Source organism: Carcharodon carcharias, chromosome 6, assembly GCF_017639515.1.
Source record: "Carcharodon carcharias isolate sCarCar2 chromosome 6, sCarCar2.pri, whole genome shotgun sequence".
Lineage (NCBI taxonomy): Eukaryota > Metazoa > Chordata > Chondrichthyes > Lamniformes > Lamnidae > Carcharodon > Carcharodon carcharias.
In genome coordinates this window covers 176,642,734-176,664,321 of record NC_054472.1, presented here as the reverse complement: position 1 = coordinate 176,664,321, position 21,588 = coordinate 176,642,734, and the positions used below count along the sequence as shown (strand labels likewise).

Below are 21,588 nucleotides of genomic sequence, written 5' to 3'. Positions count from 1 at the left end.
ATCTACTGGCGCAGCAATGCAGCCAATAATTTGACTGGATTGATTAGAAGCATTATTTTTGTAGTGAGTTAGAGTGAGGAGGAGGGGAAATAAATAATGGTAAATGTCCCAAGGATGCATTGTTCAATCAGAGCTCCAAATATACTGTTAGTTTTCATCTTTAATCTTCAGGTGAAAATAGAGATATTGGCAGAGGTGTGGAAGCAATTTGATGACTGAATCACTGTTATATCATATTTTAAGCCCTAAAAGAATGGTGTGGTTTAATAATTTTGCAAACTGATAGACTTTGGTGCAATTTTTTTTCTTCTTAACTCAGCGTTCTTTTTCCCAAAAAAATTCTACTGTGTTAGGCCATGTGCTGGTCCCGGAGGAATTGAAGTTTCCAAACTCATGTTGTGTTGGAATAGCATCGCAAACATCACTCAGCATGTTCAATCCAACTGAACGGTGGATGCAAGTCTCTATTGGAGTTGTTAATGTTACACTAAATGGAGAGAAGGTTTGTATAATTTTAACATATTTTCTCATCAAATAGGCTTCCAGCAGGATAACGATAAATAAAGCCCAAGAATTGTTCAAATTTGCATCTTACAGTATCTGAGGGGATATCCTTTTTCTATTTTTGGCCAACTTTCAATCATTCCCGGTCTTAAATGTTGGCTTTAAATCTGCTTCTGGATACTGGTTTTGATTTGATTCATTCATGGTATGTGATCCTTTATTGCCCATCCCTAGTGGCCCTTGGTAGGGTGGTGATGAACTGCCTTCTTGAACCACTGTCACCCTCACTGTGGAGGTACATGCACAATGCTGTTAGGTAGCTATGTTAAGATTAGCCATACTGGCAAACTCTAGTAACTGAAAGCTATGATGTTTGTGTTAGCGTTAGACAATTTGGACTGAGAACCTAACTTTTAATAGTCTGTGTTTGCTACATCTGAATTAAACTCTTGCCACACGGTGTAAACAAATTGCTCAGCTGAATAGTGCCCTACCAGTCTGCTGCTTTTCAAAAAAAAAAAAATTCTTCAAACAACTCAATTTTTTTCTCGCCTGAAAACTATGCTTTCTTCCCCTTGCCCCACCTGATTTCTTGTCATTTCTTCCAGTTTTTGTCTCTTTAGCATTTACAACTTCTGAACCAGAGTTTGAAATATAGATTTTCACCGACTGGGATTCTCCTTTAATGGTGGACAGGACCATGATCATGCCTCTGCCCCATTTCCCCCTCCCTCTACCCTGCTCCCACTTTTCACCTTGCCAGCCTCTGAGCTATCTGCATAAATTTTCTGCCATCTACAACACCATTACTCCATCCAGAGCATCTTTGCTTTATAGAGGGACCATTCTCTCAAAGTGTAGTCGTTTTTCCACTACTCCACATTCTAGGTGCCTTTCCTTGGCATTCTTAGCCAGTCCTGGCAGATCTCTGGATTAGGATCTATGTGAAGGAATAGAGCTACTTTGGATGATGTACAGGAATCACAGTCGTTAGACCCAAATGATTATTTATATCAAAGTTGGTAACTTAAAGATCAAACAAAATTTTGTTTAATTGGAAATAAAAACAATTTTTTTTTCTCTGCAATGGCTGACTGCATTCTTCTAGACAAAATTAGAACCATTATGGTTGTGCTCATTCTTCTAATATCTCTCACACAGAAAATCGGGACCAATTGGAAATAGAAGATATAGTAATATTTCAACTGGGCATTAGGCAGAAATCTAGCGGTGAAGGAGGGGGGTTATGAATTGTCCCAATAATGCCACTCAGTAGTTGGTCAGTTTGTCTTTGCACTACTTGGTTGGAGTAGCGAGGATGAGGTTACTGGATATTTAGTTCCATTCCTGAAGGCTCATTGGAGCAACAAAGGCTTCGGGTTGTCCTGGTGGGTTCATTGTACCTCTGCTACAAATGTCTATGAGATAAGGATTCATGGAATATGTGGAATACTGCATATCAGACATTTTTTTTTTGTGTGTTGATCATCGAACTTTGAAAAAGGCTAGTTGGGATCATCCAAAAGAATCCAAGAGGACCAGGGTGGAGAAAAGACCATAAGATGTAGGAGCTGAAGCAGGCTATTCGGCCCATCGAGTCTGCTCCACCATTCAGTGAGATCATGGCTGATCTGATGATCCTCAACTCCATTTTCCTGCCTTTTCCCCATGACCTTACTGATTAAAAATCTGTCTATCTCAGCCTTGAATATATTTAACAACCCAGCTTCTACAGCCCTCTGTGGTAAAGAATTCCACAGATTAACCAGCCTCTGAGAGAAGAAACTCCTCCTCATCTCTGTTTTAAATAGGTGATCCCTCACTCTGAGATTATGCCCTCTGGTCCTCGACTCTCCCACAAGGGGAAACAACCTCTCAGCATCAACCCTGTCAAGCCCCCTAAGAATCTTATGTTTCAATAAGGCTGCCTCTCATTCTTTTATACTCAACCTCTCCTCATAAGAAAATCCCTCCATACCCGGGATCAATTTCGTGAAACTTCTCTGGATTACCTCCAATGCCAGTACAACTTTCCTTAGATAAGGGGGCCAAAATTGTTCACAATATTCTAGGTGTGGTCTAACTAGTATAGTTTGTACAGCCTTGTATAGCTTTAGCAAGACTTCCCTATTTTTATACTCCATTCCCTTTGAAATAAAGGCCAACATTCCATTTGCCTTCCTATTGAACTTGTATGCTAGCTTTTTGGGATTCATGCACAAGGACTCCCACATCCACCTGTGCTGCAGCTTTCTGCAGTCTTTCTCCATTTAAATAATATTCAGCTCCTCTATTCTTCCTGCCAAAGTTCATAATCTCACATTTTCCCACATTATATTCTATCTGTCAAGATTTTGCCCAATCACTTAACCTGCCTATAATCCCTCTATAGATTCTTTGTATCACCCTCCCCACTTGCCTTCCCACCTATTTTTGTGTCATCCGCAAACTTGGCGATAGTACATTCTTTTCTTCATCCAAGTCATTAATACATATTGTAAATAATTGTGGCCCCAGCACCGATCCCTGTGGCACTCCAATAGTTACAGGTTGCGATCCTGAAAATGCCCCCCTTATCCCAATTCTCTGTTTTCTATTAGTTAGCCAACCCTCTATCCATGCTAATAAACTGCCGCCAACACCGTGGGCTGTTAAGTAGCTGTATCTTATTAAGTAGCCTTATGTGCAGTACCTTATCGAATGCCTTTTGGAAATCCAAATATATTACATCTACTTGTTCCCCTTTATCTATCCTGCTTGTTACCACCTCGAAGCTAATAAATTTGTCAGGCATGATTTCCCCTTTGTAGAGCCATTCTGACTCTGCTTGACCAGATTAGTTGGCCTAAATCTGTCAGCTCTAAAAGAGCTACAGTATATGGAAGACGTTATAAACTTTGTAATGATGCATACCTCTTTTTATGAGGCGTGGTCACTAGGACCTGAGCCTGGAAAAGGAGTGCGCCACAGTACTCACATGTCTTGAAGTGCTTAAGTTAATTCTGAAAAACTGATTTTATAGATATCTAATACTGATTTTAATTTCAGGCAAAAGTAAGTTCTGCCTTCAGGTATTTTTTCAAGAAAAGTTACTTTTAGACTTTTGTTGATCCGATTTTCCATTCAAGAAACGCCTTTCATTCACAAATTAAAATACAGTGAGCGCTGCTTGCTCGTTTATACATTGCCACCCAGTGTCTTTTTAGTGGTACTGCATGCTAACTGTCAGCCAAAACAGTTGATGGGCTGCACACCTAACATTGCTGTGACAGTCATTTAATAATGCTAATTGTGATGCCACTTATAGGTACTGTAGGTAAATGTTAGCAATTGTAAAGTGGCTGTAGGTAGAGCCTGATTTGGGAGTTTTCAATCCATTTTGTACTGGAATGTTCAGATCCACTTGGCTGCCTTAAACAAGGTACAAAATTTGCAAGCAAAGTGAAAATAAGGTTATGCTTATGTGTTGGCACTGCAGGTGACTTCAAGAAGACATACATGGGCTGATTGACTTGTTACGACAGATGAATTTGGAACAATGTGTGATGATACATTATAGGAGAAAAGAAATGACAGGAAATTTCCCCAAATGTTTAAGCTATAAGAGGAGAGACATTTAGGTTAATTATCGTCCCACTTTCAAACATATAAGCATAATCAGGCTGTAAAAAGGCTCATGGTGTTTTAATTTTTATAAATAGAAGTACAGAGTGCAAAAGCAAAGGAATAATGCTAAATAAATATAACTCATGGGTTAGGCTGCAGTTAGAATATTATATCCAGTTTCATGCACCCTAGTTTAAAGAGACCTTTGAGAAGGTTAAGAAATTTGCTAACATGATGCAAGAAATGAGAGGTTTTACTTGTGAAGAAAAGCTAAGTAAACTGGGACTCCATTAATGCGGAGCAGGTTAAAAAGAAAATGGATAGAAATGTCAGAGTGAAGATTGGTAAAGGGAGGGGTTAGGAGATTTTTTATTTACGCAGATGTTAGAATGTGGAATATCCTAATCAGAAATGATGATGGAAACAGAATTCATGATTATTTTTCAAGGCACTCAATACAAGTTTGACATTCAAAAGAGTTAAAAGATTATGGAAGTCGATCCCTTTTCCAGAGAGTCAGAGCAAGTTTCTTGGTTAAATGGACATCTTCTGTGCCACAAAATTCAATGAAGCTGTAATTTCAAGGTTATAATAAGTGACGATCCAGCCAAACTACAATGACTTATTCAATTCATAGTACATTTTCACTCATTTTTACCTTCCAGATGGATACTTTTGCTCACCAGTGTTGGATATTCAAGAACAAAACCATCATTGGCCCTCATGTTACTGAAGATTTAAAATTGATGTTCCTTCCACGTCACTCTGGGATTTTTCAATGTGTAATGTGTGTCTCCTCATGTCCAGTCTCAGCAGATGCCAATACAATTGCTAGAGCAGAAGCACTTGCTGTAAGGGTGATTATTACAGCTGTGGCAGAAGACCCATTGATTGAGGTAGAGAACTGTTTAATATGTAATTTATGTATAGTATATATGCGCCTCTAGATCTTTATTGATCATGTGTTGTTAAATTCATACAATTTTATGTTTCAACCACTACTTGCTACACTTAATCCTATGATTAAAAAGCTGACCACCTTTATTTTGCACATTGAGTTATTTTTGACTGTCTGAAGAGCCTTTCAGAAAGTCTGACTTGAGGGGAAAGAAGATACCAGCGATGCATGACTGTTTAATTGTTTCATAACTTCTTTACTAGTACTATGGATCTTCCTTGACATTGCTCATGACAAGGATTCACCATTCTTATAGCAACAAAAAAATTTTTAATGCCTTGTAATTGAGAACCACTGATTCACTGACAGCAATCAAGTGTAACTTCAGTTACAATAATAATATGCTTGGGTTTGTTGTCATAGTATCTTTGTGGAGTGATTTCCACTGCTCTGTCTGTTATTCTATAAATCTGTTTTCTTTTGGTATTCTTTATTATATATAAAATGTGTATCTATTTAGTCAATGCGAACATATATTTCAATTTCTTCTGCTCAAAGCATTGTGTACCAGATGGACAGCAGTGTGTTGTAAAAGTGTCAAGTAGTGAAGCCCGCAAGTGAAAACCTCACTGATTTAAATTTTAAATGGGTCCCTAGGAGATGACAGCCATCTTGTTACGTTTCAAACATGTGATTTCTTTTAAATGGGAGAAGAGAATTCAAATAAATATTCTGTTTTCACACTAGAAGACACAAATTACATACCAGACCTAGAGGATAATAAGGAACTTAAAGTAATAAATATCAGCAGAGGAAAACATACTGGAAAAACTTAAGGGACTAAAATCCAACAAATCCTCAGGACTTGATGGATAACATCCGAGAGTCCAAGAAGAGCTGCAGAAGTAGTGGATGTGTTGGTTATGATTTTCCAAAATTCCCTACATTTTAGAACAGTCCTAGCAAATTGAAAGCTAGCAATGCAACGCTGCTATTCAAGAAAGGAGGGAGAAAGAAATCTGCCAACTACAGGCCAGTTAACCTGGCATCAGTTGTCAGGACAATGCTGGAATCCATTATTAAGGAAGTCTTAACAATGCACTTAGAGCATAGCATACTTGGATTTCCAAAAGTCATTTGATAATGTGCCAAACAATGTTAATAGGCAAGATAAGACTCAGAGTTGGGGTAATATAATTAGCATGAACAGAGGATTGCTCAACAAACAGAAAACAGAGCAGGTACAAATGGGACATTTTCAGGCCGTAACTAGTGGAGTGCCACAAGGAATAATGAAAGGGCCACAGCCCTAGACTTAGTCGAAGAGACCCAAGAATAATGTACCTCAGTTTGTTGACAATACAAAGCTAGGTAGAAATGCAGGCAATGCAGAGGGTGCAAAGAGATATTGACTGGTCAAGTAAGTGGGTAACAAGGTGCCAGACGGCTTGTAATGTGGAGAAGTGTGAGGTTATTCATTTTAGTCATAAGAATAGAAAAGCAGAATTTTTTTCGAAATGCGTGAAAATTTTAAATGGTAGAGACTAGGGTGTTCTCATAGAAACACAAAGTTAACATGCAGGTACAGCAACAATTAAGAAGGCAAATGGTATTATGGTCTGAATTGCAAGGAGATTGGAGTATAAGAATAAATAAGGCTTGCTACAATTGTACAGGGCTTTGGTGAGACCACATCTAGAATTCTGTGAGCCATTTGATCTCCATACTTAAGGAAGGATATACTTGCATGGAGACAATACAGTGAAGGTTCACTAGATTAGCCCCTGGGTTGAGAGGATTCCCCTATGATAGGCTGAGTAAATTGGGCCTATACTCCTTGGAGTTCAGGGGAATGAGATGATCTCATTGAGATATTCAAGATTCTGATGGGGCTTTACAGGGTGTACACTGAGTGGTGGTTTCCTCTGGTTGGGGAATCAAGAACTGGGGACACAGTCTCAGGATAAGGAAGCGTTCATTTAGGACTGAGATGAAGAGAAATTTCTTCATGCCAAGGGTTGTGAATCTTTGGAATTTCTGTACCTCAGAGGTTTGTGTCTCAGAGAATCCAGGGTATGGAGAGCAGGGGGGAAATTGGAATTTAAGCCGACGATCAACCATGAGCCTGCTGGGCATGCTGTGTGGTGTAGTCCTGCATCTGTTTCTTAAACTCTTCTTTCTATCTGTTTCCAGGTTTTGGCCGGGAAAAGCAAAAGCTTGGATTTTGGTGACATGGTGCCTGGTGGTGATAAAGTGCTCTCTCTCAAATTGATTAATAGGACTCGCGCCACTGTTCCCATTAGGCTTGTCATCAGTGCAGTAAGATTTTTATTTCTCTAAAAAGTGACTAATTGAACAAATTAATGTATTCTTGGTCAGTTATAATGCAATCTTTGCCCTTTGTATTAAGACTTAGCCTCCTTGTCCTGATGCCAGACAGTTGACTTGACAATACCATAAATACACACACGCTTTTGTTTAAATTGTTTTTATTCATTCACAGAATGTGGGTGCAGCTGGCAAGGCCAGTATTTATTGCCCATTTCTAATTGTTCATAAGGTGGCAGTGAGTCACTGCAGTCTATGGTGTATGTTCACCCACAGTGCTGACAAGGAGGCTCAGTATTTTGATCCAGTGATGAGAAAGGAACAGTGATGTATTTCCAAGTCAGGATGGTGTGTGACTTGAAGAGAAACTTGGAGGTAATGGTAACAAAAACAAAAAATGCTGGAAAAACTCAGCAGGCCTGACAGCACCTGTGGAGAGAAAGACAGAGTTAAAGTTTCGAGTCCATATGACTCTTCAGAGCCTTTATCTTGGAGATAATGGTGTTCCCAAGTGCCTGATGCCCTTGTCCTTCAAGACGGTAAAGGTTGCAGGGTTTGGAGGTAATGTTGAAGAAACCATGGCGAGTTTTACAGTGCATCTTGTAGATTGTACACACTGCTGTCACGTTGTACTAATGGTGGAAGGATTGAATGTTCAAAGTGGATGAGATGCCAATCAAGCACACTATTTTGTCCTGGATGATGTCAAGCTTCTTGAGTATTGTTAGAGCTGTGCTTATCAGACAAGTGGCGAGTATTCCTTCAGACTCTTGTTGGCACCTGAGGAGTTGTCAAACATCCCCACTTCTAACCTTATGTTGGAGGGAGGGTCATAATAAGCTAACCCTTGCACCCATGTCCTCAGGCTGCAATGATTGGAGCCTCCAATAGCCAGCTAGTGGAGACTTACACACACACACACACACACACACACACACACACACACACACACACACACACACACACACACACACACACACCCCACCCACCAATTTTCCATTGGGATTGATTTTACCATAGCTGTTTGTTGCGACACTTGGTCAAATACTACGTTGATGTCAAGGGCAGTCACTTTTGCCTTATCTCTGGAATTCAGCTCTTTTGTTTATGTTTGGACCAAGTCTGTACTGAGATCTGGAGCTGACTGATTCTGGCTCTGTCAGCTCTTTGCTCAGAGTACAATTCAGCTTCAACTAGTGAAAATTAAATTTAAAGAAAGAAATTAAAAAATGAAATGAGATGATGATTGGCTTTGAACACTGCATCCTGAGAAAATGGATGTAGCTTGATGTGAATCTGGAGCTGAGCCTGTGGATTCCCCTCATTTATAACTTCAATAGCTATGGCACCTGACATCGCATTGCAATGTTATTGAGGGGTTGTTCTGTTGCATAACAAGTATCAACAAAGAAAGTACTGTATCAGCAAAGGTATTTTGACATGGACCAATCAATTTCTTCAGTGTACCATACTTATTAAACTATGACCTGAAACGCATTTCAAGATAACTTGTTACTTAAAATCTTGAAAAACATTGAGTCTTCTGCCGTGAGCAGTATGCTAACCCAGTACACCATCCACTGCTCTCTAGATATACAGACAACCTTTCCTCAACGGGAACTTAATTTGCTTTAGCCATCTTGTGTCGGTTTCCAATAATTCTAAATACATTTTTGTGTTATATAGAACGCTGCTGCATGGAGATGTTTTACATTCTCCAAATCTGACACGTTAACCGAAAATGCACCGCAGGCTGAGAGAATCTCGCCATTGGTGGCCCCATCAGTCATGAATCATGTGATGCGAGCCAGCTATGATGGAGAGGTAATGAGAAATTCTGAGCCTCAGCTCAATGTGTTCTTCAATATTCAGTTTCGATCTCCTTTCAAAAGAGTAAAAGTGTTTTTTCTGCTTGGATATTTATTTCTGTCATAGGATGATTTGTACATTTTGGAAGGCTGAATAATATGTCAGTGTGAGAAATCAAGTGGATTTCAAACTTTCTAACTTGTTCAGTGGCTTGGAAAAATCAATTTTGGGAAGATTTAATGCTGTTGTTAAAATTTTGCTTTTCAGTGTCCTGTAGGCAAGCTTAGCAGAGTGTTTTATTCTACACGATCTATCTTAAACTAGAAAAAAACTTATTGTGTGGCACTGAAGATCGGATCTCCTTTTGCGTGAATTTCTTTGGTCATTGCTTAAGAGTATTCACAAGCATTACAGAGTGACCTCCAAAAACGACATTGGCCATGAGTTTGGATTGGCCTGAGTGCTAATGTAGAACTCAAGGAATTTGAACTTATGATAACTGTTGTGTACTCTGCATTCTCATCATGGTTTCCCAGTATCATCTAGCTGTTGATCAGCTCTTTGGTTGAAGACATGTTTTTAGAGCCGTTTTAGGATGCTCCGAGTTGACCACCTCACTGAGTACTGTTGTATCTATTGGTATGAGAAAACCTATAAATTATGAACCACCAAGCAAGGCTGTGATACTGTGGGTAAATGCGAAGTTTAGGCTAGTCACTTCCAAGTCAAGGATGTTATGATGTGGCAGGCAATGTGTGCCAGGTGGACCAAATCCACGATGGAAACTTGGCCACGCCATCACAACTGTTTTGCAATTTGTATTTATTGAGTATTTATTATGCACTGAATTCAGAAGTAATAAGTCCACTAAGGCCTTTAGAGATTTTAAAAATTAAATCAAAACTTTTATTAACAAAATATTTCAAGCACATACACAAGATTACAGTTACTTAATGCTATAACTAATCCTAAAATTCTTAATTAACCTAACTCCCAACTACATTCTCCCTTTAAGGCAACAGTCCAAAATAGATTTTTAAATTTAAAAGCAAGCCAACAAGTTACCACAGCATGCACTTGACAGTGGAATTCCAAAGGCTTTTCTCTAATTTTAGTTACTGGACACAGCAGACTTTTCAAGTATGGCTGGAGGCTTCCCTAAGACTGTTCCATACACACCGGTTAGATCTTACATGGCTCCTGTCATTCCTCTTTATGTATGTTTCTCTCTCTTTAATCTGTAAATTCCATTGTTCCAACTGTCTTTGCAAATTTGCTCTTCCCATAATAAAAATCTTTCATGTTGCCAACTTGAATGCTTTCCTTTTGGGAAAAATAAAAGCTTGGCCTTGTTTATCTTGTTAGTTGTAAACATCCTACCATCCCTTTGAAACCCAAACAACTCCTTCACTGATCTAAAAATACAAATTTCTTTTACACCTTTGTTAAGACCTCATCCATGTTTACTCATTAGCATGTCTACACCTAACTCCTTTTGATAATTTCAAGCTTGCAATCTAGCTGACTCCAACTCAGTTAAATCACACACAGACAGAATCATCCATAGTCACCTCTATAATCCTACTTTAGAATAACCCACAATAATATTATGAAAATTATTATAGTTTAGTAACAAGGAGAGAAAATTGGAGAGCCCGTTTTCACAACCATTGAATGGCATTAGTGACATTTCACTCAAAACTGCTAGGATTATAGTTTGGGGGAAGTACAAAAAAAATTTTTTGAAGCCCTTCATTAATGATTTGTGCATTGCTAAAATACATTCAATTTAATTTCATGTTATTTAAATAGTGTGGTGATAGCTGTGGTTACTTTACCAATTCTGCTGGATCTAATTGTATGTTACAGAATACCTGCACCAATGATCACAAGAACAGTTACCGCTTCTATACTTCAGTTAGAATATGTTTTAATCTCTTATAGATATCAAATGGAATGTTCTGTCTATCCATTGCATGATACCCACAGCTGACAAGAGGCACAAGAATGATAAAACTGCTCCTCAGTATATCTTTTTAAAAACTGTGGTTATAAAGCAGATGCTGATTAGAAACCACTAAAACTGCAGTCTTTGGTCAACCGAAACATCTGTGTCTATTCTCTTCACTGGGAATACCAATTTTTCTTTTGAAAAGTTTAGAATGTTTTTTCAAACTTTGGCAAACCTGAAAAATGTATGCTCTTCACTTTGTTTTTTTTTGATGGATCTTCTACAGCATTTTAAGATTTTTAAATGTGTTTCTTTTTTTTTTACAGGATCCTGAAAGTTTTGTTTTGTGGGTTCATTTTCATGCACCACAGAAATATATCAGTAGTTCAGGTATTTATTTCATTTTGCAGTTTGAAATGTTTTGAAAGGCTTTCTCCACCAACTAATCACAATCTGTATTGATGACATGGATGAAGGGACCCGTGCAAATTTACTACTAATATAAAGATGGATAGGAGAGCAACTCGTGTGCAAAAGGATAGGTTAAGTGAGTGGGCAAGATTTAGCAGATGGAGTATAAATGGAAAATGTGGGGTTATCAGCTTTGGTAGGAAGAATAGAAAAGCAGAATATTATTTAAATGGAGAACGACCACAAAATACTATGGTTCAAAGGGACCTGGGTGTCCTTTACATGAAGCATAAAAAGTTAGCATGAGGATACAGCAAGTACTTAGAAGGCAAATGGAATGCTGGCCTTTATTGCCTGGGGTTTGGATTATAACATGGAGAAGTCTTGCTAGAACTGTAGGGCATTGGTGAGAACACACCGAAAGTATTACGTACAGTTCGGTCTCCCAACTTAAGGAGGGATATACTTGCATTGGAGGCAGTGAGAGAAGGCTCAGTAGGTTGGTTCATGGAATGAAAGAGTTGTCTTATGTAGGAAGGTTGAGCAGGTTGGACCTATACTCATGGGAGTTTAGAAGAATGCGAGGTGATCTTATTGAAATGTTTAGCATTCTGAGGGGGCTTGAGAGGGTAGTTTTTTTTTATTCACTCATGGGATGTGTACTTCGCTGGCTGGGCAACCATTTAGTGCCCATCCCTAGTTGCCCTTGAGACCGCCACCTTGAACCGCTGCAGTCCATGTGGTGTAGGTACACCCACAGCACTGTTGGGAAGGGAGTTCCAGGATTTTGACACGGTGACAGTGAAGGAACAGCGATATATTTCTAAGTCAAGATGATGAGTGACTTGCAGGGGAACTTCCAGATTGTGGTGTTCCCATCTATCTGCTGCCCTTGTCCTTCTAGATGGTAGTGGTCGTGGGTTTGGAAGGTGCTGTCTAGGGAGCCTTGTTGAATTCCTGCAGTGCATCTTGTAGATGGTACACACTGCTACTGTGCGTCAGTGGTGGAGGGAGTGAATGTTTGTGGATGCGATGCCAATCAATCGGGCTGCCTTGTCCTGGGCGGTGTCAAGCTTCTTGAGTATTGTGGGAGCTGCACTCATCCAGGCAAGTGGAGAGTATTCCATCACACTCCCGACTTGTGCCACGTAGATGGTGAACAGGCTTTGGGGATAAGTTACTCGTCGCACAATTTCTAGCCTCTGACCTGCTCTTATAGCCACAGTGTTTATATGGCTAGTCCAGTTCAGTTTCTGGTCAGTGGTAACCCCTAGGATATCGTGGGGGATTCAGTGATGGTAATGCAATTGAACGTCATGGGGCGATGGTTAGATTCTCTCTTGTTGGAGGTGGTCATTGCCTGGCACTTGTGTGGCGCGAATGTTACTTGCCACTTGTCGGCCCAAGCCTGGACATTGTCCAGATCTTGCTGCATTTGGACGTGGACTGCTTCAGTATTCTAAGGAGTTGTGAATGATGCTGGACATTGTGCAATCACCAGCGAGCTTCTGACTTTATGATGGAAGGAAGGTCATTGATGAATCAGCTGAAGATGGTTGGGCCAAGGGCACTGCCCTGAGGAACCCCTGCAATGATGTCCTGGTGCTGAGGTGACTGACCTCCAACAACCACAACCATCTTTCTTTGTGCTAGGTATGACTCCAACCAATGGGAGAGTTTTCCCCCTGATTCCCATTGACTCCAATTTTGCTAGGGCTCCTTGATGCCACACTCGGTCAAATGTTGCCTTGATGTCGAGGGCAGTCACATTTGCCTCACTGAGAGGATGTTTCCCCTTGGGAATCTAGAACTGGGGCACAATTTTTTGAATAAGGACGTTTAAGACAGTGATGAGGAGGCATTTTTTCTGAAAGTTGTGAACCTTTGTGGTATCTGAGTCTTTGAATATTTTCAAGACTGAGATAAACAGATTTTTGAAATATAAGGTCATCAAGAGTTATGCGGAACAGGCTGAAAAGTGGATTTGCAGCCATGATCTTATTGAATGCCAGAGCAGTCGAAGACCCATATGGCCTGCTGCTGCTCCTATTTCTTATGTTCTTATTTAAGTATGTTAATGGGTTCTTTATTTTGTTTCAATTTGTGAAAAAAACTATATATAGTTGGACAAATATGATTAGCAACATTGTGTCACAGCTTTGTGACATTAGTTTGTAAACTAGAAACCATGCCTTTTTTTAAAAAGAGCATTAGTGATCCTGGAATAGAAACAGAAAATGAAGGAAAAACACAGCAGGTCTGGCAGCATCTGTGGAGAGAGAAACAGAGTTAATGTTTCGAGTCCAAATGACTCGTTTTCAAAAGTTATCCTGGGTTTTATCAATAGGGTCAGAAAATCTTGAAAACTGAAAGGTAATTGTAAACTTGGACAAATCTTTGATAAGGCCATAGCTGGAATACCAAGCCCTACTTTGGGGACAAAATGTCAAAGCCATGGAGTGTACAGAAGAAATTTACTAAAATGGTATGAAGTTGTAAGGTTTTAGATATGAAGAGAAACTGAGTCCCTTTCACTGCAGCAGGGAATGTTAAAAGGAGATTTAATAATGATGCTCAAAATAATGAATGATTTTATTAAGGAAAATGAGGGTAGCTATTATTCTGCTGGTTAGTGAGTTCATAACTAGGTGTTTAGGTGGTGTGGAAAGAATAAAGGAAGGAATTATTTTTGCCTTATTTGTGCTGTAATGACATCTGCTTCCAGCTACCTCTCAGTGCAGAAAGTCGTGGGGTATGTGGCCAGCTTCTGCCCTGCAAATGTGCCCGAGCCAATGAAGCTGTCTTAAGTTATTTTACAAGTACTTTAAGAGTAAGAGGGTAACTAGGGAAAGAGTAGGGCCCATTAAGGACCGTAGTGGTAACTTGTGTGTGGAGCCGGAAGACGTAGGTAGGGTTCTAAATGAATACCTTGTGTCGGTGTTCACAAGTGAGAGGGACGACATGGGTGTGGAAATCAAGCAGGACTGATATAATTAAATAAATTAGCATAGAAAGGAAGGAGGTTCTAAGTGGACTGGCAGGCTTAAAAGTAGATAAATCTCCAGGCCCAGATGAAATGTATCTCAGGCTGTTAAGTGAGGCAAGGGAGGAGATAGGGGCGCTGGCAATAATTTTCAATACCTCTCTGGCCACAGGAGAGGTGCCAGAGGACTGGAGGATAGGCAATGTGGTACCGTTTTTCAAGAAGGGAGGAAGGGATAAACCAGGGATCTACAGGCCAGTCAGTCTAACCTCAATGGTAGGGAAACTATTGGAAGCAATTCTGAGGGACAGAATTAATCTACACTTGGAGAGGCAGGGGTTAATCAAGGGCAGTCAGCATGGTTTTGTTAAGGGGAGGTCACGCCTGACCCATAATGCGCAGCAGAAGTGAAGGTGGAAGTTGCTGGACGCCCAAAGCTCCAAGTCCAGGATGCTTGCAAGCATGACGTGAAAGCCCTAGACATTGATTATCGCACCTTGGAGTCACTAACTGAAAAGGGAGGAAAATGGTGACACCTCCTGTGGGCTTGCATGCACCAGCACGATGACCAGTGGCTTAACAACAGACCTCAATGCTGAAAACAACATTCAGTAGCTTCATGTGCGGCACTTATGGCAGAACCTGCTTGCCAAGGATTGGCCATCAGCAAAGGTGTGCCATATGAAGACCTCGTCTGAAATGGATTTGTTTTCTTCATGTCCATCATCCTTCGTAGATGGAAGGATTCCAGTTAGATCTTGGGATATTCTAACCTATTGGTGGATACAAAGCCAAGTTCACTCTTAGATGGTAAGCAACTAAATATTAAAATGGTAGTGGGGAAATGGGATTAAATGAGTTTCCGATAGCTGGCACCAATTAGATAAACCAAATGATTTTCTCTGTCTTCTGTGAAATAATGATTCATTACAGAAACCTTGAGCTTTAAACTGTATTATAAACTTTCAGTACTATGATATTTATTGCAGATCCCTTAGGTACTGCTGAGGATTACTTTGCAAGAGTTGATATAGAGGTTGACAGTCCTGGCCCCAGCAACGTTATTAACAGTGTACCACTCTGTGCCAGAGTTGGAATTGCTAGAATACATGCTCCTAAAGACCTGCAGGTATGCTGACACAAGCACTTGAAGATATAAATGTTTTGCTTCTTGGATTTTCTGACAGCCTTCTGGGTAGAAGTAATGTCTGGCTTAGCATGAAACCATGTAAACAAAAGGGTAATTCATGCTCCATTTTCCACTGCTGCCATCTCTCTGTACACAAGTACAATTGTTAGCATGGGAGTGGGGGTGCAAAAGTGAAAATCCAAGTACTGGCATACTGTGAGATTTAATACATTTTTGTCTGCCGGATTTATGGACTGAAGTCATTTTCTGTATTCGCAAATGGATCAACTGGGCTATATTATAAAGGACTCTTACTAGCTTAAGGTAGCCAAATTGTAGTTGCAGTTGGCAGAGGATGCATCGTAACAAATGGAAGTTATAAGCATCTGCTGCATTAAAAAGTCACATGATGAAAAGGTTTTGAAGAATATGATTTTTTTGTGAGTGACAATCTAGCAAAGACAAACTTATCCATGTTGACATTTTGTACAAGTGTTGAAACTGAAGATAAGTGTATTCTGATGTTAATGCAGTATGTGTTGAGGGATATGTCTGTTGCATGTGCTGAGGTTTTCATTGTTTTTACATTTAGACTCTCGTAATGTGTGCTAAGCTTGGTATGACAGCTAAACAAATCCTCCCTCTAAAAAATGCAGGAAATATCACTGCACAGCTCAAGATTCAGGTGAGTTAGCAGTTACCTTAAACAACTTCACTAGTCTTTTTAAGGATTTAATGCACACTACTTCCTTCTTAGTTTTGTTTTATGTAAACTTATGCAGCGTTCGTGTGAAAACCTCCAATAATCATTTCAGCACCAAATAAGGGGGGAGGGGTTTAAAAAAGCCTTTCATTTACAAATACAATGCTAACCTCACCTCTTAAAAAAAATGAACGCTGCATGTGTGGTATTAAGCTTGCGTAGTTCAATTTGTTCTCTAATGTGGGCAATACTGGTCATCGTTGCATTTATTGCTCGACCCTAGTTGCATTGGTGTGGGCTGCCTTGCACCATTGTAGTCCTTCTGGTGCTGAATTTCCCACGATGGCCTCAGGTTGTGAATTACAGGTTGTTGACCCAGCTAGAATGATGGAACAATAGGTGTACAGATCAAGGTGGTGTGTGTATTGAAAAAGAAATTGGAGATGATGGTGTTCCTGCAACATTACTGCGCTTGCCTTTCTTGGTGGTAAAGATTACCCAGTGGAGAGATGCTACTGTGTATTCTACTGCAGCCAGAGTGCACCAGTGGTGTTGGAGGGTGGGGTTAGATGCTGAGTCTAGTGGTAGAAGTGCCAATCGAGCAAACTGCTCTGTCCTATATACTGTTGAGTTTGAGTGTTTTTGCCACTGCACCCATTCAGATGAGTAGCATGTATAATGCCGCACTGAGTTAAGATGGCTCTTCCCAGCATTCCCACATAATTCAGCTACTCAAATGAATGCTTTATGCCATTTTCTCAGGTAGTAACTCACTTTCCTGGCGTTTTATTTGGTTTAGTGGCTAGTCTGTTGCAATCAGTGGGGCAAGGAAGTATGACATAGCAATGACACAGGGAATTGTAGCCAACCTTGCTTGAAATGAAAGGTTGACACTTGTTTGTTAAAAGGAAAATTTGACATCATCTTTACATCTTCCAATAAGAGGCAGTGTCATATAACAGTATACTGTGGAGTTGATGTTTTGGGATATGAATGCATGCAGCATTTCCATTGCAAAATATCCTTTTTGCTTGTTTGCCACCTGTTTTTTTTTAAAAATAAATGTTAGGATTTCTCTTCAAGCTCATTTCTTGTTTTTTGTTTACACATAAAATTATGTTTCATTTTCTTGGAACTATAATTTTTGCACTTTCTAGGGCTGTTAAACTAATGTCAGCAATTGGCTCAGTCCCTAACCGGCTGCTTTGGAAGCAACTCCCATCTTTGTTAGAATCATGTAATTTCATAGCATAGGAGGAGACAGCTTGGTTCGTCATGCATGTGACAGTGCTCTCATTTTGAGTTCAGGCTGCTAATTAGATCTACAAACATAAACCTCCATATCCTCAATATCAACCAAGTAAACGAATGCCTGGTTTAATATCAATGTTATGTGGTTTATATAGCTCCCCATTAAATTTTCTGATCATTTTTCTGAAATTTGATCATCATTGGTCCAAATTATATTAATCTCATTAGTAAACATTAGGCAAACTTTGAGTGGAAACAAAAATCTGAAATATATGTTTATATGTTTGGTCTCATGAATTACTTATTGTATAGTGAAAACTGGGTTGATTGAATGATGGTTTTCCCATCAACCAACTATTCCTCGTGTCCTACAGTTTCATTGTTAAGCAAATAAGTTGTATTTATTGGTCATGAATAATTTGCATAGAATTGTTCAACATTGCATCTCTTTTTTAAATGAAAATTAACATTTTATGATCATCTGTAGAGAGAGTTCTGCCTCCTAATTGGTGATACAAACATTTACCTCTGCACCCATGATCGATCAAGTGAAAAAGAATACCTGCTTAATGTCAACTGTGTTAAAAACAAATTTATCTACATTCTTCAGTACTGAAAGCCTGTACTTGGAAATGTTTGTTTATATTACGGATACTTAATGCTGAATTTTCCCCTCATTTATTTTAGACTGCAGAATGCTGTTTTTTAGCAAAACCTGAAAATCTTTTAATTCAGCCTGGAGAAGAATTGGAGGTTGTAGTTTCATTTACTCCACAGGATGCTCAAAGTGAGATACAAAGGTATAACATTAACATTAGTCTTTTAGCTTTGTAATATAATTGATCTTCAGTCCCCACTATATATTCCATTGATCCCCTTCCATAGAAACTGCCTCTGGCTCATCAAGACCATTACAATTCTGCTTGACATTGAGCTTCCAATATCCTTTCCATCACCAAGACTGATTATTTCCATCTATGCAATACGTCTAATTCTTCGCTGATGAACCCTTATGTATGTCTAAACTATCTCCAGATGATGCTTTACTTCCTCCCATCTTCTGTAAACTCTAACTTGTTCAAAACTCCACTACTGACATTCTGGAGCAAGTCATGCTCAGCCATCACTCATGTCCTCATTGACCCATATTGACTACTGTCCCACAACTCATGAAAATTCTTGTCTTTACCTTAACATCCCTTCACTGTCTTGCAGCCTTTAGCCATCTGAGTCCCGCTTTCAGGAGTTGCCTAGCTAAATTTTGCTGGCCCTCTACAATTCTCAAAATGACCAGAACCTATCTCTTCACCCCTCCTAACCCCTCATTCCTTGGTTCAACTTCCTTTTGCCTAATTGCCATCTGTGAAGTACTTTGCAATGTGCCTTATGTCAAAGCATTATGTTAATGTTGTTACGAGTTTCTAATAGATCTCTTGTCAAGGAAACATTGCTACATTTTACAGCTTACTGTTATGAACAGAGCCAAGGATATAAGAAATGTGAGTAGGCCATGCAGTCCCTTAAGCCTGCTCCACTGTACAGTAAGATTATGGCTAACTTTAAACCTCAACTCGATTCCACATACCTTGATTACTTTAGTATCTGAAAATTTATCAATCTCAGTCTTGAATACAGTAATCAACTGAACATCAATAGTCTCTGCAGTAGGACATGACTGCAGGAGTTCCTCCAGGGTCGTGCCCTAGGCTCAACCATCTTCAGCTGCTTCATCAATGACCTTCCCTCCATTGTAAAGTCAGAACTAAGGATGTTCACTGATGATTGCACAATGTTCAGCATTCGCAACTCCTCTGATACTGAAGCAGTCCACGTCCAAATGCAGCAAGATCTGGACAATATCCAGGCTTGGGCTGACAAGTGGCAAGTAACATTCACGCCATACAACTGCTGGCCATTGACCATCTCCAGCCAGAGAGAATCTAACCATTGCTCTTTGACATTCAATAGCATTGCCATTGCTGAATCCCCCACATCCTGGGGGGTTACCATTGATCAGAAACTGAACCAGAATAGCCATATTAATACGATGGCTACAAGAGCAGGCCAGAGGCTAGGAATCTTATGGTGAGTAACTCACCACCTGACTCCCCAAAGCCTATCCATCATCTACAAGGCCTGAGTCAGGAGTGTAATGAAATACTCTGCACTTGCCTGGATGAGTGCGGCTTCAATGATACTCAGGAAGCTTGACACCATCCAGGACAAAGTAACCCACTTGATTGGCGCCACATTCACTCCCTTCATCACCAATGCACAGTGGCAGTGATGTGTACCATCTAAAAGATGTGCTGCAGGAACTCACCAAGGCTTCTTAGGCAGCACCTTCCAGCCCACAACCACTACCATCTAGAAGGACAAGGGCAGCCGGCAGAAGGGAACATCACCACCTGGAAGTACTTCTCCAAGCCACACATCATCTTGACCTGGAAATATATCATCGTTCCTTCACTTGCTGGGTCAAAATCCTGACAGCATTGCGGGTGTACCTGCTCCATGTGGCCTGTAGTGGTTCAAGAAGGCAGATCACTGTCACCTTCTCAAGGGCGATTAGAGATGGGCAATAAATGCTGTCCTGGCCAGTGACACCCACATCCCATTAATGAATATTTTAAAAAATGTATTCTGGATAGTTTCTTAGAACAATACATTCTCGAACTATCCAGGAAACAAGTGATTTTTAGACCTGGTAATGTGTGCTGAGACAGGGTTCATAAATGACCTGCATAGTAAAGGATCCTCTAGGGAAGAGTTATCCATAACATGACTGCATTTCACATTCAGTCTGAAGGTGAGAAATGCGTCTGAAATGAGAGTTAGGCTTAAATAAATTGGTTGACAAGGGAATCGAGCATTATGGAGGCCTGGCAGGTAAGTGGAGTTAAGGCCAGAACCAGATAAACCATGGTCTTTTTTAAAAATTCTTTTATGGGATGTGGGTGTTGCTGATGAGGCCAACATTTGATTCCCATTCCTAATTGCCCTTGAACTGAGTGGCTTGCTAGTCCATTTCAGCGGACAGTTGAGAGTCAACCACATTGCTGTGGGTCTAGATTCGCATGCAGGCCAGACTGGGTAAGGATGGCAGATTTCCTCCCCTATAGGACATTAGTGAAAGGGATTGTTACAAAAACCTATGAACTTTTTCATGGTCACCATTACTGAGAATAGCTTTCAATTCCAGATTTTATTGATTGAATTTAAATGCCACCGTGGCAGCTGGTAGGATTTGAACCCTTGTTCTCAGAGCATTAGTTGGGGCTTCTAAATCACCAGTTTAGTGCCGTTACCACTAAGCCACCATCACTCCTAATTATTGAATAGTGGAGCTGGCTCAATGGGCCGAATGGCCTACTCCTTTTAATTTATGATCTTTTGATCAGCTCCTCTGCTGCTGAAACCCTCATTCAAGGCTTTGTTAGCTCTAGACTCAACCATTCCAATGCACCCTGGCTGGTCTTCCACATTCCACCCTCCTTAAACTTCATGTCATCCAAAGCTTGCTGCCTGTATCCTAAATCCTGTTCCCCTATCACCCACATGCTTGCTGACCTACAGCGACTCCTGGTCAAACAATGTTGTGAGTTTAAAATTCTCATACTTGTTTTCAGGCGTCTTATCCTTGCTTTCAAATCGCTCCATGGTCTTGCCTCTCCCTATTTCTGTGATCTCGAAATCTGTCCTCTTGTGCCTAGGCTCCAAGCTTTGGAATACCCTCTCTATATCTCTCCATCTTGATAGTTTGCTTCCCTCCTTTAAAACGCTCCTTAAAACCTACCTTTTTGACCAAGCATTTGGTCATCTATCCTAATGTCTCCTCGTGTCTCAATGTATTTGTTTTATAATGCTTCTGTGAAGCACCTTGAGAGGTTTCATTATGTTAACTATGCTGTATAAATAAAGTTGTTCTGTATCTCAGTCATTCTGTTCAAGTGACAAACTATTTTTAGTCTAGGAAACTTTTTTGAAAAGTTTTTTTAAAGAAATTATTGTTTTA

At 40.0% G+C, this 21,588-nt stretch overlaps 1 protein-coding gene across 1 annotated transcript in view; it reads left to right on the top strand.

Moving 5' to 3' along the window:
• cep192 (centrosomal protein 192) overlaps nt 1–21,588 on the top strand; it is a 161,757-nt gene that overhangs the window by 81,523 nt on the left and 58,646 nt on the right. The window contains exons 31-38 of the mRNA XM_041189313.1: nt 354–502; nt 4,776–5,006; nt 7,202–7,327; nt 9,023–9,160; nt 11,423–11,486; nt 15,480–15,619; nt 16,212–16,304; nt 18,261–18,373. Coding sequence (XP_041045247.1) covers nt 354–502; nt 4,776–5,006; nt 7,202–7,327; nt 9,023–9,160; nt 11,423–11,486; nt 15,480–15,619; nt 16,212–16,304; nt 18,261–18,373 — 1,054 coding nt within the window. The remainder of the gene's footprint in view (nt 1–353; nt 503–4,775; nt 5,007–7,201; nt 7,328–9,022; nt 9,161–11,422; nt 11,487–15,479; nt 15,620–16,211; nt 16,305–18,260; nt 18,374–21,588) is intronic.